At 41.1% G+C, this 27,347-nt stretch overlaps 1 protein-coding gene and 1 long non-coding RNA gene across 2 annotated transcripts in view; one reads left to right on the top strand and one right to left on the bottom strand.

Annotated features, from left to right (window-relative positions):
- LOC117517333 overlaps window positions 1-27,347 on the top strand; it is a 144,260-nt gene that overhangs the window by 43,444 nt on the left and 73,469 nt on the right. The gene's annotated exons all lie outside the window — the stretch shown is intronic.
- map3k7cl (map3k7 C-terminal like) overlaps window positions 1-27,347 on the bottom strand; it is a 103,792-nt gene that overhangs the window by 45,528 nt on the left and 30,917 nt on the right. Inside the window, exon 3 of the mRNA XM_034178325.1 lies at window positions 238-296. Coding sequence (XP_034034216.1) covers window positions 238-296 — 59 coding nt within the window. The remainder of the gene's footprint in view (window positions 1-237; window positions 297-27,347) is intronic.

Raw genomic sequence — 27,347 nt, 5'->3', positions numbered from 1 at the left:
GAAAACTTTATCTTTGCTTGGTTATCGGAACTGTGTCCACCACTGGATGTCTCACTGGACCAAGAACCTTCATTTCAGAATGCGCTTTTGCGCGCGCGTGTGTGTGTGTGTGTGTGTGTGTGTGTGTGTGTGTGTGTGTGTGTGTGTGTGTGTGTGTGTGTGTGTGTGTGTGTGTGTGTGTGTGTGTGTGTGTGTGTGTGTGTGTGTGTGTGTGTGTGTAAAATCTCATGTATATACCTGTAATTGCTGTTCAAGATCCGGGAAAGTCTGAGAGATGTCCTCCACATCTTTCACATCTACCAAAATAACACATTTTCCAATTAGAGCAAATAATAATGAAATAATACAATTAATATCTAATATCTAAAAGTGATTTGTTAAATGATTACATTTTAAAGGTAAAATACGTAAAGCCACTCTAACTATATGATCATTTGTCCCTTACTAAAAACCTGTATTGTATCTTATGAATGTGTGCTTTGATGATTTTAACAGCTGTCTGAGCATAATTCACAGTTCAGAATGCATAATAGTGTGTGCCATACTGGAAATTTTCATGCTGATGTGTGATCTTCCTAATACCCTCTGGGTTTCCTCAAGCCCAAACCTACGTACAGTACTGAAAAATGAAGCCACTGTAGAAGTCTTGCATTCTTCCTCATAGACGGCCATCTTACAAATTCACAAGCTCAGGACAACTGTCCAGGGTATGAAATTATTTACAAGTAATTATTTTCATTCATTTTAGCTCAACATTTACCTTAGAAATTGAAACCTGTTGTGATGAACAATTTGTTTATTTGATTCATTTACCAAGGTTAGGTTGTCATCCTGGGATGATGCAACAGAGACTGAATGTTGGAGGACCCTCGGTGTTCCAGGAATGGGAAAAGCACTGAATGTACTGTATGTAGAATGTCTCTGGCTTTTACATAATAACCTCCACCAATGAAATTGGAGGAGGTTATGGTATCGCCCTTGTTTGTTTGTTTGTCTGTTTGTGAACAGCCTGGAGCCCACAATTTTTCATCTACTGTATCATTATGAACGTTTTACTGAAGATTCAATTTTTCAAGGTCATGGGTCAAAGGTCAAAGTCAGGAAAAATCTTGGAAAATTGGAAAAATCCCTATCTTTAATACTGAATGAATTTTCAAAAATTCATAACTCAGCCAACAAAGAACATATTTGACAGCAGTATGTAGGGTGGTATCCTTTTTGGACTGACAAAGTTTGATCCCGATTTGATCCAGATTACAGATTTTGTGGCCATTTAAATTTAACATTGAAAACCCAATTTAATGTGTATTTTACATTATATCTTAAACAAATATGCGCCAATCACTCTCATATTTGAAAGTGAGGAACAGACTGGCACTCACTATTGCCTGACAACTTTTGATCCGGATCTGACCCAGATTGTGGATTTTGTGAAGATTTGAATTTAACAATGAAAACCCCATTTAATATATATTTTACATTATATCTTAATCCAATGTGCTCAAATAATTCTCATATTTGAATGAGATGTACAGACTGGCACTCACTATCGCCTGACAAAGTTTGATCTGGATCTGATCCGGATTGTGGATTTTGTGGACATTTTGATTTTAATATTAAAAAACCCATTTGATGTACATTTTGCATTATATCTCAATCAAACGTGCCTCAGTCACTCTCATTTGTGACAATGAGGTGCAAAGTGGTGCTCTCAATGAATAAACTAAGTTTGATATTTAATTTTTTAACATTGAAAAGCCCTTTTGATCTATATTTTTGGCATTATATTTTTGCTTATGAAAGGGGTGGTGGCAAAGTGGCTAGTGCACTTGGTTTCAGTGCTAAAGGTTTCCGGTTCAAATCCCACCCCTGCCACATTTCTCCATGTGGAGTTGCGTCAGGAAGGGCATCTGGCGTAAAACCTGTGCCAATTCAACATGCAGATCCACCTTGAATGAATGAATGAATGATGATTTATTGTCATTACAACAGGTGTAACAAAATTATCTTCACACCCAGTTACCTCAGAAATACAGCAATTAATCCACAGTTATTATTGGTTGAATGTAATAATGGCACACAACAGAAAACAACCGCACATATACATTTGATTTGTTTATGTGCGCTAAACATCAAAGCAGTCTGTCATCCGAATTGAGGCAAAGTGAGTGTAGACCGCAGTAGAGTCCCGCGCAGCTGAGCTAGGGAGGTGGGGAGGCACTGCAGCTATGCTGCAGTGAGTTCATATCAGTCTCTGTCCGTGTGTGTGTAGAGTCTGTATGGGATGGCAAATGGAGAGGGAACCAAATGCTTCACCAAGGCCGTTGAAACCTTTCTGGAAGAAAACAGCGGGGCATTTTGACCATCAGTAGCTGATAAGGCTGCCATGATTGGGTTAGGCAGAGAGACACAGAATTCCAGTATGGCCTCTCTTTAAGCGTCCAGATCCAATTGTGAATATTCACTGGTCTCCAACATCAGTTCCTTTGCAGGACAGTCAAATTGCTCCGAGATGGTTTCCACTTGCATTTAAGTTCAAAAGTTAATGCAGTCTGAGATTGTACCGTGTTGCCCACCTCGATAATCATGATGGACAGATGTGGGGTTGTGGTTTTGATGGGAGCCGTCTTGACAGTTTTTCTGGTAGGTCAGGGCAGCGCATAATTCAAGCAGCAAAAGACCTCCTACCATAAAGGCAAATAAGAATAAATCCTAGACGTCTTCCACGGACAGTGGTGTCAAGCACGTGACGCGCCATTTCTTCCTGGTGTCGAGCACACAGCCCACAGGATAGCTTCCATCTGGGCATACAGGGTCCCCCAGCCCTGATTCCTTGTTGGAAAAAATGGTGTCAATAGCATTGAGAGATCAGCTGATCAATTCCATGGTTATTCCAAATATAGTTTGAAGAATACACAATCTGGTGAAGTTGGGACTTTTGGAAGTTGGGGCAGAGATAGAGAAAAACACAGAAGGAGAGGAGAAAGGAGGAGATGTGACCGCCCTCGCCGGAGTCCCAAGCAAGTATTGGATTTGGGACTCCGGCGAGGGCAGATTTGCTTGGATTTGCTGTGGCGAACCGGAGGGGAGCAGCCAAAGGGACTTACTATATTTTAGCTTGAAAAGCCACTTCTAAAAGGACTTTGACAATTTTTTCTGAGGTAAAAATTTGTGGAATTGGAAACTAGTGTTGGCGGAGATTTGCACTCTATGAGAGTGGTGCTCTAGTTTTATTTTTTTTTTTTAATGAGATCACACTTTAAAAAACAAAATCATTTCATGAAATAAAATAAGAAATCTAAAATGATGCTCTTTAATTTTATATTAAAAGCAAATTGCTACAGCATCAGCCAAATTGGTAAAATATAAAACAGAAATGTTTCATTTAATTTATGTGTATGTACAAAATGTGCTAATAACTTTATATTCATTAAATATTGCATATTTACACACCTCTGATTATGAGATTCCGACTTTTATTTCATTCAGATCATGCTCTAGATATTTGTTCTTGGACATGTAAAATATGAAAATTTGTGAAATCCCAGGGGCGTGTCAACATGTTGTATCTGTTGTACTTGTAAAACGCATCGCAGTCTTGAACCATGTGTTAATAAATAAATAAAAAACCCTACTCATCTGAAATCTTTATTCTACTGAACCATAGGCTATGTCCTTTGACAAATCAGCTTATTTGTTCTTTGACAAATCAGCCTATCTTGCAGAATTTTGTGATGGGTTTTCAATAAGTAATTTGTCCATGAATATTGCTTCAATGCCTAATAAAGTGGCTCACCCTGCAGGGACTAAGTTGAATTCTTTCCCTGTCTCATAAAATAGCCACAAGTGAAATAGTATAGGGGCCTCTTAAATGACACCACAACATAGCAACACAGTGCTACACTTACAAATGAGCCGTGTCCTGAACAACTGTAATGAGCTGTCAGACTGAACAACCCACAGGTTATGAGAACAGAGAGGCAAGTAAGCAAGCAGACAGACGCCCCAGACATAGAGACAGAGTGGGACTCAGACAGACAGAAACAGACAGGTTGTCTGTACCAGCCTCTGCCTCGCCAGCTATGTCCCCCTGGAGTTGTGGAACACGTGGAGAATCCCAGGATGATGCAACCTTCTAAAAGCAGGAGTATTAGTGGGCCAGCCTACAGCCACGGGGCCAATTACGATGTGGAATAAATACAGTTCTCATGCTTAAGATTGACACAGTGTGGGGTTAGAGCAATGCCCGGCATGAAGTCATGAACGGCCTAGGGGATGATGCCTGAACGGAGTGCCGGTCTCAGTTCCCCTGCTGAGAAACACAAGTTCAAAGACACAACAACATGATCGTCTGGGGAGGATCCAAAATATGATTTTGGAAGTTGAGGTCAGATTGTGTCTGGGCCCAAGTGGGACTACAAGGACAAGTTAAAGGCATCATATTGTATTAAAGGGGAAGTTTGACATTTTTCAATGGTAACAGATGTGGAGTTCATCAATTCACTGGGAAGACAAATGAATTTAATCTGTGTAGTACTGATTTAGAATGCAAACACTATAATCATGGATAAACTGGCTGTGTTGTCCATTCCCAAACTTATAAACACAGAGGCCCACTTTAAAATAATCTTGGGCTCACCAACAGTCTTTTAATCACAATTTTAAGTGACATACAGAGATTATCTATCTATCTATCTATCTATCTATCTATCTATCTATCTATCTATCTATCTATCTATCTATCTATCTATCTATCTATCTATCTATCTATCTATCTATCTATCTATCTATCTATCTATCTATCTATCTATCTATCTATCTATCTATCTATCTATCTATCTATCATGTTGATACACGTGATGGGTTTTGAGAATGCGAAAGAATGAGAACCACACCCTACGTTTCCTGGTTCAGGCTAAACACTTCTCGGCAAGTATGTGTGTGTATACAGCAGGTAAAATAATTATTTAAAACATCAACATTTTTCTCAGTAAATATATTTCTAAGGGTGCTCCTGACGTGAAATTTTGACCAGATGTTGGTAACAACCCAAGTAATCCAGACATGTAAAGAAACCTAAACAAATAAGTACAGACATTGTTATGTTTAACAGCATTGAATGACACAGGAAAAAGTATTAAACACGACAGCTTCAAGACGCATCCTGTATGGAGAAACTAGTTATAAGCATTGCTCAGGGGTGATTTTGGCCCATTCTTCCACACAAACAATTTTCAAATCTTGAAGGTTTTTGGAGAACCTGTGGATATTAGCTAACAACACTGAACAATGGACATTGCTAACTATATTCTGGACTCACAAGCCATTTCCGCAGGGGGCAGAAAATCAGCTCTATATGAAAACTGCGAGTGCCTGATTCTATTTAGTAAGTTCAATGTAAGTACATAATGTAAATATGTAAAAAAAAAAAAAAAGCATGGATGACACAAGATAGTGAAAACACTTATTTCCATTGTGGTCCTTTAAAAATGGACCACAACGGCCCTCCCCCTCACCTTGGGACTCCGGTGAGTCGGACACATCTCCTCTCCTCTATCTCTGCTCCAACCTTCAAAGTCGCTAATTCACTGGACTGTGAATTCTTCAGACTATATTTGTAATAACCATGGAATTGATCAGCGGGTCTTTGAACGCTACTGACATCTTTTTTTTTTTTTTTTTTCAACAAGGAAATCAGGGCTGGGGGACCCTGCATGCCCAGATGGAACCTACCCTGCAGGCTATGTTCGCAATGCCTAGGAGAAGTCAATCAATCAATCAACTTTTTTCTTATATAGCGCCAAATCACAACAAACAGTTGCCCCAAGGCGCTGCATATTGCAAGGCAAGGCCATACAATAACCATGAAAAACCCCAACGGTCAAAACGACCCCCTGTGAGCAAGCACTTGGCCACAGTGGGAAGGAAAAACTCCCTTTTAACAGGAAGAAAAGTGGCATGTTGTGTGCTTGGTACCACTCTCTGTGGAGGACATCGAAAATTTATATTTGGTTTTAAGGTGGGAGGGCTGGTGCTTATTGGTATATGTGCTGCTCTGACCTACCAGAGAATTGGCAAGATGGCTGCTACCAGAAGCAGTACCCCTCACCTGTCTGTCATGATTAATGAGGTGGGCAAGACTGTGATTCTCAGACTGTGTTATAACCCTTGAACTCAGACGTAAGTTGGAAAACATCTTGGAGCAAATGTCCGCCTTGCAAAGGAAGATGTCGGAGACCAGGGAATACTCATAAAATTGGATTTGGTCAGTCAGAGGAGCTGTAAATGGAATTTCTGTGCTTAACCCTAAACATGGCAGGCTTATCAGCCTCTGAAGGTCAAAACGCCGTGCTTGTTTTCCTCCAGAAGAATCTCTACAGCCTTGGTGAACCATTCGGCTGCCTCTCTTATCTTTCTGCCCTCCTCTACAGTCTGATGTTGTAAAGACAACTCCAGACATTATGCACACAGTGACAGAAACTGTTACAGACTCATCTGACTGATATAAACTCATCTCATCTGCACACATGATGCACACCCCCTCCTCCCACCCTACCACCCCCGTTGCCTCCGCCCTGCCACTCCTCCCCCCTCCAGAGGCTGCACAGCTCTGCAGCTACAAAGGCCTTAATCTCCCCCAAGCCTGGTGGCGCGGCATGCTGCTGCAGCCACCTACACCCTCATTGCCTCAATTCGGACGGCGGACTGTTTCAAAGTTTAGTGTACATAAACAATCAAATGTATATGTGCAGTTGTTTTAATTCTGATGTGTGACATTATTACGTTCAACTAGTAATAATTGTGGATTAATTGCTGTATTTTTGTCTGAGGTAACTGGGTGTGAAAAATGAATTGCCCTTTTAGGGATCAATAAAGTTTGAATCGTGAAAAATAGAAGTAATAATAATAATAATAATAATAGTGTGTATATGATAACAACAATAACCTAAACAAGTTCCTCTTGTAAAAATTGTTGGAAAAAAAAAAAAAAAAAAATATATATATATATATATATATATATATATACACACACACACACAGTGGGGCCAAAAAGTATTTAGTCAGCCCCTGATTGTGCAAGTTCTCCTCCTTAGGAAGATGAGAGAGAGGTCTGTAATTTTCAACATAGGTACACTTCAATGATGAGAGACAAAATGAGAAAACAAAAATCCAGAAAATCACATTGTAGGATTTTTAAGGAATTTATTTGTAAATTATGGTGGAAAATAAGTATTTGGTCACCCACAAACAAGCAAGATTTCTGGCTCTCACAGACCTGTAACTTCTACTTAAAGAAGCTCTTCTGTCCTCCACCTCTAACCTGTATTAATGGCATCTGTTGGAACTCATCTGTATAAAAGACACCTATCCACAGCCTCAAACAGACGGACTCCAAACTCAACCATGGCCAACACCAAAGGACTGTCGAAGGACACCAGGAAGAAAATTGTAGATGTGCACCAGGCTGGGAAGAGTGAATCTACAATAGTCAAGCAGTTTGGTGTGAATAAATCAACTGTGGGAGCAACTGTAAGAAAATGGAAGACATACAAGACCATTGATAATCTCCCTCGATATGGGGCTCCATGCAAGATGTCATCCCGTGGGGTCAAAATGATCATGAGAACGGTGAACAAAAATCCCAGAACTACATGGAGGGAAATGATGAATGACCTGCAGAGAGTTGGGACCAAAATAACAAAGGTGACACACTATGCAGAGAGGGACTCAAATCCTACAGTGCCAGACGTGTCCACCTGCTTAAGCCAGTACATGTCCAGGCCTGTCTGAAGTTTGCCAGAGAGCATATGGATGATTGAGAAGAGGATTGGGAGAATATCATGTGGTCAGATGAAACCAAAATAGAACATTTTGGTTAAAAACTCAGCTTGTCATGTTTGGAGGAAGAAGAATGCTGAGTTGCATTCCAAGAACACCATATCTACTGTGAAGCATGGGGGTGGAAACATCATGCTTTGGGGCTGTTTTTCTGCAAAGGGGACAGGGCAACTGATCTGTGTTAAGGGAAGAATGAACGTGGCCATGTATCGTGAGATTTTAAGCCAACACCTCCTTCCATCAGTGAGAGCATTGAAGATGCAACATGGCTGGGTCTTCCAACATGACAGTGATTCCAAACACACCACTCGGGCAACAAAGGAGTGGCTCTGTAAAAAGCATTTCAAGGTCCTGGAGTGGCTGAGCCAGTCTCCAGATCTCAACCCCATAGAAAATTTGTTGAGGGAGTTGAAAGTCCGTGTTGCCCAGTGACAGCCTCAAAACATCACTACTCTAGAGGAGATCTGCATGGAGGAATGGGCCAAAATACCAGCTACAGTGTGTGCAAACCTGGTGAAGACTTACAGGAAACATTTCACCTCTGTCATTGCCAACAAAGATTATGTTACAAAGTATTGAGTAGAATTTTTGTTATTGACCAAGTACTTATTTTCCACCATGTTTTACAAATAAATTCTTTAAAAATCCAACAATGTGATTTCCTGGATTTTTTTTTCTCATTTTGTCTCGCACAGTTGAAGTGTACCTATGTTGAAAATTACAGACCTCTCTCATTTTTCTAAGTAGGAGAACTTGCACAATCAGGGACTGACTAAATACCTTTTGCCCCATTACATATACATACATACATACATGCAAATGTATACATACATGCAAATATTTGCTCATTTTGAAATGGATGCCTGCAACACGTTTCAAAAAAGCTGGGACAGTGGTATGTTTACCATTGTGTTACATCACCTTTCCTTCTAACAACACTCAATAAACGTTTGATGTATCACTTCAGTTGTTCAACAGTCCGGGTCTCCGATGTCGCATTTCATAATGCACCACACATTTTCAATAGGCAACAGGTCTGGACCCGCATGCAGGCCAGTCTAGTACCCGCACTCTTTTACTACGAAGCCACGCTGTTGTAACACGTGCAGAATGTGGCTTGGCAGTGTCTTGCTGAAATAAGCAGGGACGTTGCTGAAGAAGACATTGCTTGGATGGCAGCATGTGTTGCTCCAAAACCTGGATGTACCATTCAGCACTGATGGTGTCATCACAGATGTGTAAGTTGCCCATGTCATGGGCACTAACACACTCCCATACCATCACAGATGCTGGCTTTTGAACTTTGCGCTGGTAACAATCTGGATGGTCTTTTTTCTCTTTTGTCTGGAGGACACGATGTCCATTTCAAATGAGCTTGGGCCCAGAGAAGGCGGCGGCATTTATAGATGTTGTTGATGTATGACTTTCGCTTTGCATGGTAGAATTTTAACTTGCACTTGTAGGTGTAGCGACGAACTGTGGTAACTGACAATGGTTTTCTGAAGTGTTCCTGAGCCCACACAGTAAGATCCTTTACACAATGATGTTGGTTTTGAATGCAATGCCACCTGAGGGATTGAAGGCCACGGGCATTCAATGCTGGTTTTCGGCCTTGCCACTTACGTGTAGAAAGTTCTCCAGATTCTCTGAATCTTCTGATTATATTATGGACTGTAGATGATGGAATCCCTGAATTCCTTGCAATTGAACATTAAAAAACATTGTTCTTAAACTGTTGGACTATTTTTTTCACGCAGTTGTTCACAAAGTGGTGATCCTCACCCCATCTTTGCTTGCGAACGGCTGAGCCTTTTGGAGATGCTCCTTTTATACCCAGTCATGACACTTACCATTAGTGTCCTCAGTTCCCAAATGCTTATTGAGTGTTGTTAGAAGAAAAGGTGATGTAACACAGTGGTAAAGTTTATCAGTTTGAACATTAAATATCTTGTCTTTTTGGTGTATTCAACTGAATATAGATTGAAGAGGATTTGCAAATCATTGTATTTTGTTTTTATTTACATTTCACATGGGGTTGTGTATATATATATATATATATATATATATATATATATATATATATATATACGAGGGCTGTCCGTAAAGTATAGGTCCTTTTTATTTTTTTCAAAAACTATGGATTTCATTCATATGTTTTTACGTCAGACATGCTTGAACCCTCGTGCGCATGCGTGAGTTTTTCCATGCCTGTCGGTGACGTCATTCGCCTGTGAGCACTCCTTGTGGGAGGAGTCGTCCAGCCCCTCGTCGGAATTCCTTTGTCTGAGAAGTTGCTGAGAGACTGGCGCTTTGTTTGATCAAAATTTTTTCTAAACCTGTGAGACACATCGAAGTGGACATGGTTCGAAAAATTAAGCTGGTTTTCAGTGAAAATTTTAACAGCTGATGAGAGATTTTGAAGTGATTCTGTCGCTTTAAGGACTTTTCACGGTGCGAGACGTCGCTCAGCGCTCTCAGGCAGCGTCATCAGCCTGTTTCAAGCTTAAAACCTCCACATTTCAGGCTCTATTGATCCAGGACGTCGTGAGAGAACAGAGACGTTTCAGAAGAAGTCGGTTTCAGCATTTTATCCGGATATTCCACTGTTAAAGGAGATTTTTTTAATGAAAGACGGGCGGACGGGTCCGCGCGTCGGGACGCAGCCGACGCGACGCGGCGGCACAGGAAAAACAGCTCCGTGTTGATAACCATTTGTTAAAATCCAGTTGGCTTTTGATGGCTTTCAGTGGAGAGAGTATATGAGAAATTGTTTATCAGCTGGAGATGTTCCAACTTGTCCTCAAGGCTTCCAACAGAGGTGTTTTTCCTGTGGCGGAGTGTCGCGGCGGCTGCGAGCCGACGCTGCAATCCGCCCGCACGTCTTTCATTAAAAAAATCTCCTTTAACAGTGGAATATCCGGATAAAATGCTGAAACCGACTTCTTCTGAAACTTCTCTGTTCTCTCACGACGTCCTGGATCAACAGAGCCTGAAATGTGGAGGTTTTAAGCTTGAAACAGGCTGATGACGCTGCCTGAGAGCGCTGCGCGACGTCTCGCACCGTGAAAAGTCCTTAAAGCGACAGAATCACCTCAAAATCTCTCATCAGCTGTTAAAATTTTCACTGAAGACCAGCTTAATTTTTCGAACCATGTCCACTTCGATGTGTCTCACAGGTTTAGAAAAAATTTTGATCAAACAAAGCGCCAGTCTCTCAGCAACTTCTCAGACAAAGGAATTCCGACGAGGGGCTGGACGACTCCTCCCACAAGGAGTGCTCACAGGCGAATGACATCACCGACAGGCGTGGAAAACCTCATGCATGCGCACGAGGGTTCAAGCATGTCTGAGGTAAAAACATATGAATGAAATTCATATAGCTTTTGAAAAAAATAAAAAGGACCTATACTTTACGGACAGACCTCGTGTGTGTGTATATATATATATATATATATATATATATATATATATATATATATATATATATATATATATATATATATAAATTTGGATTGCTCACGCAACTTTGCACTCTTGTCTCGGACCTTTGTTAATCAGGTGCAGAGTCTGGTGCATTGTTCATATTGCAGCCTTTCGTCTTCCAAAGAGAGAACCACAAGGAAGATCACAGAAGGGTGGAGTAGGACTGGTCGTGTTAACTGCTTATAAATATAGGCCAGTGTTCTAAAAGCTGAACAGTGAATCAGGCAGCGAAACGCTGTTCGCATTAGAAGAGAAACCTGACTCTGCCATTGCATAGCTGCAGCTGCTGTCAGTGCCTGGTCCCATTGCAATAAAACACTGTGACAGACAGAACCTCGCGCTATAGGTAGGCCAAATCTCTGAATGCCTGCTGTGAGGTATAGGCAAAGTGAATAGTGCACACTTTGAATGCAACATAAATCATAAAATGTTTGTAGGCTGCAATATTGGGATGAATTTCCCTGCATTGACAGTTTGCAAATGTGCAGCTGTGCACAGGCATGTGCGGTTTGTTTATTTCTGTGAAATCAAGCGAGCACCTGTCTCTCAGTTGCAGCAGAAGAATGGCCACAGTTACAGGGATACAGCGTATGAAGGCGGGGTGTGGGGGGCTGCAGATTGTCCATGTTTGGGTGGGAAAATATGTAATGCATGTGTTCTACACATACTGAAAATGTAGTGAGAGTACAGCCCTGGGCATCGTCAGGTGTTCAACTCAGTGTAAGTGCAGCTAATCTCAAAAGACGTTAATGCAGCTATTTCTAAACAGTGGGGCCAGAATCATCGAGTTAATTAGTTGGTTTTGAGCTGCTAGAGGGCAGGTGTGCATGTAAAGCATCTATAAAAAGTACTCTCATCTTAGGACTTCGATGTGGTTTTGTTCTTTTCTGACTATTGTTTTTAATTAAATTTAAAAGGATTCTGCCCAGTGTTGGTGTAAAAATAAAATTTCACAAACATTTTATAAATGAAATGCAAATACAAAAGTGAAAATAAGGGATTGTATAAGTACATAACACAGTTAAATAATGCACATCATGTATGACACAGTATGGTAAATCTAGCTAGAGCACGAGGTGACCTTGCATGAAGAAATCTTGTGAGGGAAGCCACCAAGACACCCATGAAAACCTTAAAGGAGTTGCAAGCTTCACTGGCTCTCTTGGCAGACAGTGCACACACTAATGTATTGTCTCTTGGTTCACCAGTCAAAGCTGCATGATCGTGGCACAGAAAAAGACAACATTTGAAATAAAACATTTGCAAGAAGACACTGAAGACCCAAACCTGAATGTCAGAGGATTTCTGTTTTTTGTCATGTCTTTTGTTGGTCGCTGTACTCTTGAGCTGTTATGTCATGTTATATCATGTTATGTTATGTCATAGATAATTGGCAAAGCTTCTGGGGAAAACCTGGTCTTGTTAGGAGAGACGGCATCCATCCCACTTTGAATGGAGTAGCTCTCATTTCTAGAAATCTGGCTAATTTTATTAAACTCTCCAAACCATGACTATCCAGGGTTGGGACCAGGAAGCAGAGTTGTAGTCTTACACACCTCTCTGCAGCTTCTCTCCCCCTGCCATCCCCCCAATACCCCATCCCCGTAGAGACGGTGCCTGCTCCCAGACCACCAATAACCAGTAAAAATCTATTTAAGCATAAAAATTCAAAAAGAAAAAATAATATAGCACCTTCAACTGCACCACAGACTAAAACAGTTAAATGTGGTTTATTAAACATTAGGTCTCTCTCTTCTAAGTCCCTGTTAGTAAATGATAAAATAATTGATCAGCATATTGATTTATTCTGCCTTACAGAAACCTGGTTACAGCAGGATGAATATGTTAGTTTAAATGAGTCAACACCCCCGAGTCACACTGTCAGAATGCTCGTAGCACAGGCCGAGGGGGAGGATTAGCAGCAATCTTCCACTCCAGCTTATTAATTAATCAAAAACCCAGACAGAGCTTTAATTCATTTGAAAGCTTGACTCTTAGTCTTGTCCATCCAAATTGGAAGTCCCAAAAACCTGTTTTATTTGTTGTTATCTATCGTCCACCTGGTCGTTACTGTGAGTTTCTCTGTGAATTTTCAGACCTTTTTTCTGACTTAGTGCTTAGCTCAGATAAGATAATTATAGTGGGCGATTTTAACATCCACATAGATGCTGAGAATGACAGCCTCAACACTGCATTTAATCTATTATTAGACTCAATTGGCTTCGCTCAAAATGTAAATGAGTCCACCCACCACTTTAACCATACTTTAGATCTTGTTCTGACTTATGGTATAGAAACTGAAGACTTAACAGTATTCCCTGAAAACCCCCTTCTGTCTGATCATTTCTTAATAACATTTACATTTACTTTAATGGACTACCCAGCAGTGGGGAATAAGTTTCATTACAGTAGAAGTCTTTCGGAAAGCGCTGTAACTAGGTTTAAGGATATGATTCCTTCTTTGTTATGTTCTCCAATGCCATATACCAACACGGTGCAGAGTAGCTACCTAAACTCTGTGAGTGAGATAGAGTATCTCATCAATAGTTTTACATCCTCATTGAGCACAACTTTGGATGCTGTAGCTCCTCTGAAAAAGAGAGCCTTAAATCAGAAGTTCCTGACTCTGTGGTATAACTCACAAACTCGCAGCTTAAAGCAGATAGCCCGTAAATTGGAGAGGAAATGGCGTCTCACTAATTTAAAAGATCTTCACTTAGCCTGGAAAAAGATTCTGTTGCTCTATAAAAAAGCCCTCCGTAAATCTAGAACATCTTACTACTCATCATTAATTGAAGAAAATAAGAACAACCCCAGGGGCCTGTACTACGAAGCAGGGTTAACTTACTCAGATGTAACCCAGGGTCAACCTCTTAAACCAGGGTTGACAAAACCTGGTCTCCTCAAGTGGTGTTAATCAGTACTACGATACTGAATAAGATGTTGATTTGTTGAACCTGTGTTAACCTAATTGGAGTTTGTGCGTGTTCACATAAAAGGGGTGGGTTGCAGCACACGTCACCATTTTTCAATGATGGCGTGGTCGCCTTACTTTACCGAAGAAGAATGCACGATTATTATGCGGAGCTACGAGGAATTTAATATAATGTTAAGGGGGAAATCGAACACATCATCTGCTAATAAAGCAAGACAGGCTTGTTGGCAACATATTGCTGATCGGGTAAATGCGTACGTACAATTCAATTGTTCTCCAAATCTGTTACAGATGATTAACCTGTGGAATGTCTAATATGTGTAAAAAAATTACCTTCTTTCATTATTTACGTCCAGATGCAACACAATTCAGAATGGGCATATGCCTCCTAATAAATGTTAGGTTAATTTAATGTTTCCTAAATAGGCTACCTTGACTGTATGATTGCTATTCCTAATCCTGTCAATATTTCAGATGCAATAGCAGTGCCAAACACACCTGGCAGCAGGTGAAGATGAAATATAAAAACATCCTTCAAAACGGTAGATTTATATTCACAGCTTGATAAGCCCCACTTCGCCTAATTAATGGACATGCATTAGACCTATTTTGATATTAGTAATTACCCGCGATTGCATAAAACCCTTCTTTGATTTGCATTGCGGATAAATGGCCAGGGAAAATGACAAATGCATCCAACAGTTTAGATAGAGCAAGTACTACCTTGCGAATCATACGACATACAGTATTCTTGCTCAGATGTTCAGCATCACTGATGGAATACATAAATTGTCCACTGGCAAAATAGGCACAAGGCACATTATCTGCTTGATCGTCGGGGCATTGCTACACTGTAAAAAATGACTTGTTTTTACAGGAAAACGTGATGCAGGTGGATGGACGGTACTTATAAGGGGTGAAGTTAAGCGTAAACCTCAAGCTAACCTAGAACATAACCTGCTCGGCGCAGGTTTGGCGCACAGCGTAAGTTGCTGTGGCAGCATGCCTCGATCAAAACCTATCCACCTTTCGTAGTACGGGTTAACCGGGAAGTTACTCCACACGTCATCAACTTACTCCCGAAGTTACCCTGATAAGCCAGTAACCCCGCTTCGTAGTACAGGCTCCTGGTTTCTTTTCAGCACTGTAGCCAGGCTGACAAAGAGGTAGAGCTCTATTGAGCCGAGTATTCCTTTAACTTTAACTAGTAATGACTTCATGACTTTCTTTGCTAATAAAATTTTAACTATTTGAGAAAAAATTACTCATAACCATCCCAAAGACATATCGTTCTCTATGGCTGCTTTCAGTAATGCTGGTATTTGGTTAGACTCTTTCTCTCCGATTGTTCTGTCTGAGTTATTTTCATTACTTACTTCCTCCAAACCATCAACATGTCTATTAGACCCCATTCCTACCAGGCTGCTCAAGGAAGCCCTACTATTAATTAATGCTTCCATCTTAAATATGATCAATCTATCTTTATTAGTTGGCTATGTACCACAGGCTTTTAAGGTGGCAGTAATTAAACTATTACTTAAAAAGCCATCACTTGACCCAGCTATCTTAGCTAATTATAGGCCAATCTCCAACCTTCCTTTTCTCTCAAAATTCTTGAAAGGGTAGTTGTAAAACAGCTAACTGATCATCTGCAGAGGAATGGTCTATTTGAAGAGTTTCAGTCAGGGTTTAGAATTCATCATAGTACAGAAACAGCATTAGTGAAGGTTACAAATGATCTTCTTATGGCCTCAGACAGTGGACTCATCTCTGTGCTTGTTCTGTTAGACCTCAGTGCTGCTTTTGATACTGTTGACCATAAAATTTTATTACAGAGATTAGAGCATGCCGTAGGTATTAAAGGCACTGCGCTGCGGTGGTTTGAATCATATTTATCTAATAGATTACAATTTGTTCATGTAAATGGGGAATCTTCTTCACAGACTAAGGTTAATTATGGAGTTCCACAAGGTTCTGTGCTAGGACCAATTTTATTCACTTTATACATGCTTCCCTTAGGTAGTATTATTAGACAGCATTGCTTAAATTTTCATTGTTACGCAGATGATACCCAGCTTTATCTATCCATGAAGCCAGAGGACGCACACCAATTAGTTAAACTGCAGGAATGTCTTACAGACATAAAGACATGGATGACCTCTAATTTCCTGCTTTTAAATTCAGATAAAACTAAAGTTATTGTACTTGGCCCCACAAAGCTTAGAAACATGGTGTCTAACCAGATCCTTACTCTGGATGGCATTACCCTGACCTCTAGTAATACTGTGAGAAATCTTGGAGTCATTTTTGATCAGGATATGTCCTTCAATGCACATATTAAGCAAATATGTAGGACTGCTTTTTTGCATTTGCACAATATCTCTAAAATTAGAAAGGTCTTGTCTCAGAGTGATGCTGAAAAACTAATTAATGCATTTATTTCTTCTAGGCTGGACTATTGTAATTCATTATTATCAGGTTGTCCTAAAAGTGATTTGACTGAACTCAGAGATGTTCACTGACTATTCGCACAACCAACCTCTGATCGGTCCAAAGCAAACCAGCTGGAACAGGGCATAATGCTAAGTTATACGGTATGTTTAATTACACAATCTTATTTTGCTGAATACAAGTTGAGCTCACTCTTCAGTAACGTGTATATACCACTAGTCAAAATTCAGTTGAATTCTGGGTTCATTCACCAGGAGATGCCCATTTAACATCATCGTCTTTTTCTTCTTTCGGCTGCTCCCGTTAGTGGTCGTTACAGCAGATCATTCGTTTCCATCTCACCCTGTCTTCTGTATCTTCCTCTGTCACACCAACCACCTGCATGTCCTCCCTCAGCACATCCATAAACCTCCTCTTTGACCTCCCTCTTCTAATCCTGCCTGGTGGCTCCATCATCAGCATCCTTCTCCCTATATACCCTGTCCCTCCTCTGCACATGTCCAAACCATCTCAATCTCACCTCCAACACTTTGTCTCCATACTGTCCCACCTGTGCTGTCCCTCAGATATGTTCATTCCTTATCCTGTTCATCATCGTCACTCTCAAAGACCTCCAGCTCTGCTTCCTGTCTTTTTGTAAGTGCCACAGTGAACTACGGTTAGGTCTGTGGTTGACAGGATTAGGGCTAAATAGGAACTCCTGACTTTTATTTTACTTTTACACATGAATTGATGATTGTATTCCAGAACTGCTCTGGGAGCAGTAATATCATTGTTGATTGAAATCATAGTGGATGGAGGTGATTGATTCAGTCTGTACACTGACAGCTATGTTGTAAGCCGTACAGCATAGCTGGTCTCATTACTGTCTTGTAAACTTTCCCCCTCACTCTTGCAGATATTCTTTGGTCACAAATCAATTTTTCAATTTATTGTCAGTTTATTTTCATTTATATGGCGACAAATCACAACAAGGTTGCCTCAAGGTGCTTCACACAAGTAAGGTCTAACCTTACCAATCCCCAGAGGAACAGTGGTAAGGAAAAACTCCCTCTGAGGAAGAAACCTCAAGCAGACCAGACTCAAAGGGGTGACCCTCTGCTTGGGCCATGCTACAGACACAAATTACAAAACAATTCACAAAACAAACATACAGAAAATGTTTCTGGTGCACAGGATGGTTTCTGGAACAGATACCACACCCATCTCTGGGTGGAGTCGCACCTCAAACAGAGAGAAAAGAAAAAAAGCAGAATCAAGCATCAGAAAGACAACAAATACAGTGTAATTTGTCAGCATTAAGTTTAAAAGAAAAACAGAAGAAATACTAAGGTAATCGCCGGCCACTAGCCCTAAGCTTCACTAAAAGACCCAGAATTTAGATAAAGTTGAGGCTGTGGCACAAATCACTCCTGTCAACTTTCTCCATCCCCTTCATCCAGTGCCTCGCTCACCTGCTCACTGAATTTCACACAACACTCTTCCTCCTTCAGCTTCCACCAGCTGATCCTTTGTTGAGCTTTCACTCTCTTCCTCTTCTTCACTTCTAAAGTCATCCTGCAAACCACCATCCCATGCTGTCTAGCTTCACTCTCTTCTGCCACCACCTTACAGTCTCCAATTTCTTTTAGCTTGCATCTCCTGTAAAGAATGTTGTCCACCTGTGTGCACCTTCTTTCACTGTTATATGTTACCCTGTGCTCCTCCCTTTTCTTAAAGTAGGTATTCACCACAGCCATTTACATCCTTTTTGCAAACTCAACTACCATCTGTCCTACCACATTCCTGTCCTTGATACCATATCTACCCATTACTTCCTCATCACCTCTGTTCCCTTCAACAACATGCCCATTGAAGTCTGCTCCAATCACCTATCTTTCATGCTTGGGCACACTCTCCATCACTTCATCTAACTCACTCCAGAAATCTTTTTCCTTCATCTCACAACCTACCTGTGGGGCATATGCACTGATGATATTCATCATCATTTCTTCAATTTCCAACTTCACACTCATCACCCTGTCACACACTCTCTTAACTTTTAACACACTCCTAACATACTCTTCCTTTGGAATGACCCAACACCATTTCTCTTAATTCCTGTCCACTCCATGATACAACAACTTGAACCCACCACCTATGGTCCTATTCTTACTTCCCTTCAACTTGGTCTCTTTCACACACACAGTATGTCTACCTTTCTTCTCTCCATCATATCAGACAGCTCTCTCCGTTACCAGTCATACTGCCAACATTCAAAGTCCTGACTCTCACTTCCACCCTTTTAGTTTTCCTCTTCTCCCGCTCTCTAAGCACACATTCTCCTCCTCTTCTTCTTATTCTCCCAGCAGTGGCCCAATTTCCACCGGTACCCTGTTGGGCAACAGCAGCAGTGGCGGTCATTGTTAACCTGGGCCTTGACTGATCTATTATGGAAATTCTATTTGTACTCTGATGATGATGGGTTGGCTTGTTTTTCACCGGATGCCCTTCATGATGCAACCCTACTTATTTATCTGGGATTGGGACCAGCACTCAGAGTGGACTGGCTGCAAACCCCATGTGGCTGAGATTTGACAAACTTTAAAGTTAACGCCTTGCCTCCTTCTACCCTACTCATTTATCCAGGCTTGGGACAGGCATTCAGAATGTACTGGCTGCACAGCCCATGTGGCTGAGTTTAGCATCATCTGCTCCAGAACATTTATGGAGCACAGGTTGGTTAATTTTAGTTTCAGTTACCAGTGGGTAAAATAAGCCAGTTTTCAAGTTTTAAATTTATCTGATCAACTGCACACCAGGAAAGAGAATTTTAAGATCATGGCCCCTGGCCCCAGATCTTGCTCCTACATGGTACAGTACAATCAGCACAGTGTAATGTGACACGTGAAATGTGTGTGTGTGGGGGGGGTATTCTAGAGAATTACTCAGCAGTCATTAGGTGAGAGTCATTGTTCTCCGTGGACAGGATGCCACTCTATCACAGGGCCACATATAGACAAACACATTCACACCCACACACACATCTACCGTCAATTTAAAGTTTCTAATTCACATATGCTGCATGTGTTTGGAAGTGATAGGAAGCTGGTCCACCCAGAGGGAACCCATGCAAATACAAGGAGAACATGCAAACTCCACACAAAAAAAGGCCCCAGGTGGGGAGTGATTCCAGGACCTTCTTTCTGTGAGGCAACAGTGCTAACCACTCCATGCACACCATGCAGCCTATTAATAATAACAATAGTCATTATTATTATAATAAAGCTATTTCAAGCATGATATATGAAAATACCCAATTTTGAAAAAAACAAACAAACATATTATCAAATCTGAAAGCAATGTGGTAGAAAAACAAAACTAGACGCTTGCATTTTGTGTGTCTGTATGCACGGTATTTGGCACGAGTGGTTTGTGAACATGTCATGCAGGGAAACAATATATGAATGGTGACAGGTTAGATGGAGAGTTAGTGAGGGTGAGCTTAGCATGGGCGATAAAAGACAATGAAATAAATGATTAAATGTGTTGAGAATTTTCCATTCCACTTCCATATCAGTGAAATATGTTTGGAAAGCAGAGCAAAAAGTGGAAATGGAAAGTCTAGACAAATTGACAAGACTAGACAAACGAAATCCCTCAACAACAACGATGGGTTGAAAACGGCGACAGAATCATGTCCAACGTGCAGTGGGGCTAACCAACATGACACTTACGCAGGAACAAAATGCTGCGTCCAGAACATGAAGAAAGAACGGACATGATCCTATTATTCTATTTCAGTGGTGTGACACAGACTGATGTAAGCATGATGACATTGTTGGAGGTGAGACTGTTTACACTCTGAACTGCTGAAATGTAAGATTGACAGGTCCTTAAGCCAGTGATGTCCAAACAGTACAGTTTAAGGTGGTGAGACTGTTTACATATATAACCAGTAAAGAAGTGGAAAACATGCACGCAACAGTGGCCTGAGTGACCAACAGGACCTTCTAATATGTACGCCCCACTCATCACAGGAAAACTAATGGGTCCTTCAACCAGTAATGTGCAAAATAACACACAGGTGAATAAACAATGGACACCTAGCTGTCCAGCCGGACATTAACAGCTGCCCTATTTGCATGTGTGCAGCCAGTGTTGCTAACTTGGCGACTTTCTCACTGAATCTGGCGACTTTCCAAACCCTCTTTATGACTTATTTTGTCAAAAGCGACTCGTGACAAATCTAGCTACTTTTCGTGGCATCACTGGAGACTTTTCTGATGTTTGACGACTGAAAAGTGAAAGCACGTATTGATCTAGTCCCTGTTCTCACTGAGCATCCGCGGGTCCCCCAACATCCGCTCAGTCTGCTGCAGCGGTACAAAGCGCTGAGCGGAGGGATATCTACAATCCTCCGCGTTCTAACACGCACGCGCTTTGCCTCTGCAGCTGTTCCCGCATTGAATGTCAAACCTGACTCGGACTCGTTCAGCCTACTCACCTCGTTTGCTGCACTGTGACTAATTAGTCTCTAGACTTTGAGGATCCATGGCCTTGATAAGTTATGTTATTTTGAGAAGTGATAGCCTATTTTAATGGCAAAATAAACAAATGAACCAACAATCAAGTTTATTTGCGGTTCTATATTATTAAGGTGTTTTTACTCACTTTTTTGTCTCACGTTTTTTTTTTTTCTTCAACAAATACATTCATAGTAAAATGAACAGCAAATGAAGAAAGGACAAGGCCACAGTATCATTATAAATAGAACAAGATAGAAAAAAAAATGGTACAATAATAAAAGTAAAGGTATTCTTTTACATTAATTCTCTTCAAAACAAAACCTAATAGAGTGTGGCAGTTTTATGACATTTGGGGCAGTCTATAAGCTTAATGCTGCTTATATATTGTTCAAACTCAGCCAGAAGTCCGTGTAAATTTCTTTGCAATACTCTGCATTTATGAATATGGAAGGCTGATAATGTATTCAATGGTCTCTCCCACAATGTTTTTTTTTTCCTTTAGCATCTGTTATGGCATCGTACTATGCAAATAATATGCAAATTAGAAGATGACATCATTTAGTGACTTCTGGTGACTTTTAGGACAGCCAGTAGCTACTTTTCTTTCTGAGGAGTTGGCAACACTCCATGCCCAGTCACCCAAAATGACAGATATTCGCCCTCATCTAACTTAGGCGAATATCGGTTATTTTGGGCCAGTATGCTAGCCATACGAAAGGGAAAATAAGTGCGTCTTAAGTCTGGTCTTGAAAGTCTCCACAGAATCTGACTGTTTTATTGATGCAGGGAGATCATTCCACAAAACAGGGGCACGATAAGAGAAAGCTCTGTGACCCACAGACTTTTTATTCACCCTAGGGACACTAAGTAGTCCTGCACGCTGAGAACGCAGAGTCCGGGCCGGTACGTAGGGTTTAATTAGGTCAGTTAAGTAGGGAGGTGCCAGTCCGTGAACAATTTTATAGACTAGTAGCAGAACCTTAAAATCTGATCTCACTATGACAGGAAGCCAGTGAAGAGACACCAAAATAGGTGTAATGTGGTCAAACTTTCTGCTTCCTGTCAAAAGTCTGGCAGCAGCAATTTGAACCAGTTGGAGACCCCTAATGCTAGGCTGCGGTAAACCAGAAAATAGAACATTGCAGTAGTCCGGTCTAGAAGAGACCAACACATGAATCAGGGTCTCAGCATCAGCCATAGACAGGATGGGACGAATCTTCGCTATATTTCACAGGTGGAAGAAAGCAGTCCTTGTAATATCTCTAATGTGGAGGTCAAAGGGCAATGCAGGATCAAAAATTACCCCAAGGTTCCTCACTTTGTCAGTGTGATGTATGACACACGAGCAGAGGCTGAGCGTTAACTGGTCAAATTGATACTGATGTCTCTCACTGGACCAAGAACCATCATTTCAGTCTTATTAGAGTTTAAAAGTAAAAAATTGCTAGACATCCAGCTTTTCACTGATGCAAGACAATCTTTACACTGAGGAAGAGCTGTGCCTGAAACATTTGGCAAATAAATAGCAGAGAAATTGGAATGGAGTTCTGCCATTTTTATGTTTTCACATATAATTTTCACACACTGCTATAAACTTTGTAAGGAGCGACCAAGACCAAATGTAAGGTGGTTTTCATTGCTTAAAAGGATCTTTGACCCATGGACCAGCCATCCAGACAAAATAGCTGATGCCCTCTCAGTAGGATCAATCAAACCCAGACAGGATGACTTTTGGTGGTACGAGCCAGTAAAATAATATTTTACTGCATTGCCCCAAGTAGTACATTACATCATGTGTATACTGAGTAAATTCTTGAGAAGAGCTGGCATTAGAGGCTGTTGAAGCCCATTTCAAGCCAGAAGAGAACCTTTTAAAGTAACCTGTAAATTAATGCGCTTAAAAGTTATGCACAGTACTTCCTATGTTAGCATCACAAGTATGATGACATACATAGATACACTAAAGCCAGAGAGTAAAGTGTTTTCAGTGCCTTGTGTTATTTTGATTTAGTATAATTAACACGTAAAAACAAACAGGGCTGCTGGATTTTATTACCAGTAACAACAGAATAATAGATTAGAGTACAATCAGTATTTCATTGCACTGTTGGTTTTTGTATTTATTTATTTTGCACATCATTTATTTGCTTTTGTATTACGAGGGCTGTCAATAAAGTAAGGGTCCTTTTTATTTTTTTCAAAAACTATATGGATTTCATTCATATGTTTTTACGTCAGACATGCTTGAACCCTCGTGCGCATGCGTGAGTTTTTCCACGCCTGTCGGTGACGTCATTCGCCTGTGAGCACTCCTTGTGGGAGGAGTCGTCCAGCCCCTCGTCGGAATTCCTTTGTCTGAGACGTTGCTGAGAGACTGGCGCCTTGTTTGATCAAAATTTTTTCTAAACCTGTGAGACACATCGAAGTGGACACGGTTCGAAAAATTAAGATGGTTTTCAGTGAAAATTTTAACGGCTGATGAGAGATTTTGAGGTGATTCTGTCGCTTTAAGGACTTCCCATGGAGCGAGATGTCGCTCTGCGCTCTCAGCCGCCGTCATCAGCCTGTTCAAGCTGAAAACCTCCACATTTCAGGCTCTATTGATCCAGGACGTCGTGAGAGAACAGAGAAGTTTCAGAAGAAGTCAGTTTCAGCATTTTATCCGGATATTCCACTGTTAAAGGAGATTTTTTAATGAAAGACGTGCGGACGGATCCGCGCGTCGGGACGCAACCGACGCGGTGCAGCGGCACAGGAAAAACACCTCCGTGTTGATAACCATTTTTAAAATCCAGGTGGCTTTTGATGGCTTTCAGTGGAGTGAGTATATGAGAAATTGTTTAACAGGCAGGACATGTTCCAACTTGTCCTTAAGGCTTTCAACAGAGGTGTTTTTCCTGTGGCGGAGCGTCGCGGCGGCTGCGTCCCGACGCGCGGACCCGTCCGCACGTCTTTCATTAAAAAAATCTCCTTTAACAGTGGAATATCCAGATAAAATGCTGAAACCGACTTCTTCTGAAACTTCTCTGTTCTCTCACGACGTCCTGGATCAATAGAACCTGAAATGTGGAGGTTTTCAGCTTGAACAGGCTGACGACGGCGGCTGAGAGCGCTGAGCGACGTCTCGCACCGTGGGAAGTCCTTAAAGCGACAGAATCACCTCAAAATCTCTCATCAGCCGTTAAAATTTTCACTGAAAACCAGCTTAATTTTTCGAACCGTGTCCACCTCGATGTGTCTCACAGGTTTAGAAAAAATTTTGATCAAACAACGCGCCAGTCTCTCAGCAACTTCTCAGACAAAGGAATTCCGACGAGGGGCTGGACGACTCCTCCCACAAGGAGTGCTCACAGGCGAATGACGTCACCGACAGGCGTGGAAAAAACTCACGCATGCGCACGAGGGTTCAAGCATGTCTGACGTAAAAACATATGAATGAAATCCATATAGTTTTTGAAAAAAAATAAAAAGGACCGTTACTTTATTGACAGCCCTCGTATTGCTGTCTTTTGTACAACAACAACAAACACATGCTTTTCAGTTCACAATTTCCTTACTCACATCTACTCGCTAAACTAATTTATATAGCCATCTATCTATTGTCTAAACCCGATTATTCCAGTTAAGGGTCACTGGGGGACAGGCACCTATCCCAGAAGTCATTGGATGAGAGGCGGGGTACAGGTACACCCTGGACAGGCTGCTACTGGAGGGAACCAGGGGAGAACATGCAAACTCCACACAGGAAGGTCCAGGTTGGAAGTGAACCTGGGACCTTCTTGTTGTGACCCAACAATGCTAACCACCGTGTTGCCCTAATCTGCATAGGTGAGTAATCCTGGCATCAGTGAGTAAACATCCTGCCACGTATTCTTCCAGCTGTACACTTACAACATGTGGTTTCACTGATTAGCTCATCTACTTGCCTAAAGAGCAGTGGTGGGCACAGCTAACCCAAAAGTTAGCTTTGATAACCATTAATCAGATAACTGAAAAGTTATCTTTTATGACGCTAAACCGAAAAAACTGATAAAAAAAAATTCATCTTTATTACAGATAACCGATAACTTTTAGTATTGATTCGGACATCAGATCACACTGTCGGCTTCTGATAAACCAGTTTCACTTTCACTTTATGCTGCTGGGTAAATTCAAGGATCACAAACACATAAGAACATATGAAAAGTGAATGAATAAAAAAATAAAACCCCAAACACTGTCATCATCTTTTCAAAAGCAGTAAAACAGTATTAGAAGTCACAGTTTATCTCGGTATTACATACATCGTCATTTATGAACTAAAAAGCTGCCACTTTTTTCACACGCTTTGAACCCTGCGGCTTAAACAACCGAAATACGTCCATTAATGCAGTGATTCTCAACCGGGGTGCGCGACACCCTAGGGTGCCGTTGATCGATCGTCAGGGGTGCCGTGGGCAATTATCAAATATCACCATTATCGGGTGTATGTGCTGTAATAGTGTGGCAGATGGTGTAATACTCTTTTATTCCAGTAGATGGCAGCAAAGCGCGCAGTAGCGCTGAGCCGTGTGCCGACAAGGAGGCGTGATCGCCATTTTAATTCCGGGCAAGTTAGTGATTTGTGTGCATAGAAGTTTACTTAGTCTCGTCAAGAAACAGGTGGAATATGCCGGAAAGCTGCGCATGTTGACAAAGTCACAAACGGAGGAACAAGGGAGACAATATTTCCTTCCATAAGTGGTTTTGGTTATTGTTGTCACTTTGTCCGTGATATTTGGATGATAAACAGCTGTATGTCTCCTGCCGTACCTGTGTCGCCCGATGACACGGATCATTATTTTCACTTATGTCTAGTTGATATTTTCCACTGCTAGACCAATGTCTAGTTAAAATTCTTGTCGTTAGTGACTAAAAATTGTTGGACAAGACTGGGGAGTTTTTTTTTTGTTTGTTTTGCACCTTAAAATAATGAGATTAATGACCCGCGCTGTGCTGCCACACACACAGAGATGTGCACACACACACCACTGACTTCATGAATGAAAGTTGGTCAATAAAGGATAATTGTGTAAAAATATAATATATATAAAAGTATTGTAATGGTTTTAGGAGCCGTGCTGCGTTGAACACAGCAGCAACAACTCAGCCGAGCAGCGTAGCTTAACAGCACAGATCCGTGTAACTTTCAACACTTCTGACATAATTTAATGTAATTTAATTTTACTGGCTCGATATCCAGGACAAAATGGCATTTTAACACGTATTTTGCGAGCATTTTCTGAGTGTGTTCAGTCGCGAAGTCGGGTACTTCGTCAATATTTTGCCGGTTAGGAGACGTCATGTCGCTGTCCATGAGGAACGTTTTCATTTAGTGTGCAGCAATGGGACTGCGCTCTCTAGTTCTTATATACAGCTCCATGACAATAGTATACTATGTTACGTCATATCTGTACCGCACGTCTTGCTAACGTGCTAACGCACCGTGTAGAGACAGTCGAGTTAGTGTGGTGCGTGACACGTGACACATGACAGTGGTGTGCCGCAGGATTTTGTAAATATAAAAAGGGTGCCGCGGCTCAAAAAAGGTTGAAAATCACTGCATTAATGCATTGATTGGCAGAGTAAAATACACGTTGAAAATATAAATTCTTACCTGTTAGTTTCAGTGGGATTCATCTGAATAAATAATCCACATAAAGCATCCTTTTTTTAAATCCAAAACAGTGTCTAAACATGAAGAAAAGTCCCTTCCTCTGTACATACAGCTGTGCCATGAGAGCTCCTCTCTCTCACTGAGTCTTGGCTTTTAAATTACAGCCACAAAGAAATAAAATAAAATAATGATAAAATTAGTCCATTTTGTTTTTGTGTCGAAGGGACTCACTCACTGTAACGTCCATAGTGAACCTGAACTACACTACCCACAATGCTCCCTGCGTCGACCGGCCAATCACGTTGTGCGCTTAATGATGACGTCATCAGCAAGCGACAGGCAGCCAGTCTGCTACAAACACACAACAGATGGACTAAAATGTTTGATTTTAGGGTTTACAAACATTTTTGACTGTTGAACTTTGCTCATTTTACCAGCAAAAAAACAAAAATGCTATCAGACTGAAAGTTATCAGAACTAAATTTATTGGAAGATA

This window comes from Thalassophryne amazonica, chromosome 9 (assembly GCF_902500255.1).
Source record: "Thalassophryne amazonica chromosome 9, fThaAma1.1, whole genome shotgun sequence".
Classification (NCBI taxonomy): Eukaryota; Metazoa; Chordata; class Actinopteri; order Batrachoidiformes; family Batrachoididae; genus Thalassophryne; species Thalassophryne amazonica.
Note: the sequence above shows the minus strand (reverse complement) of the source record. Positions and strands in the feature narration are given on the sequence as shown.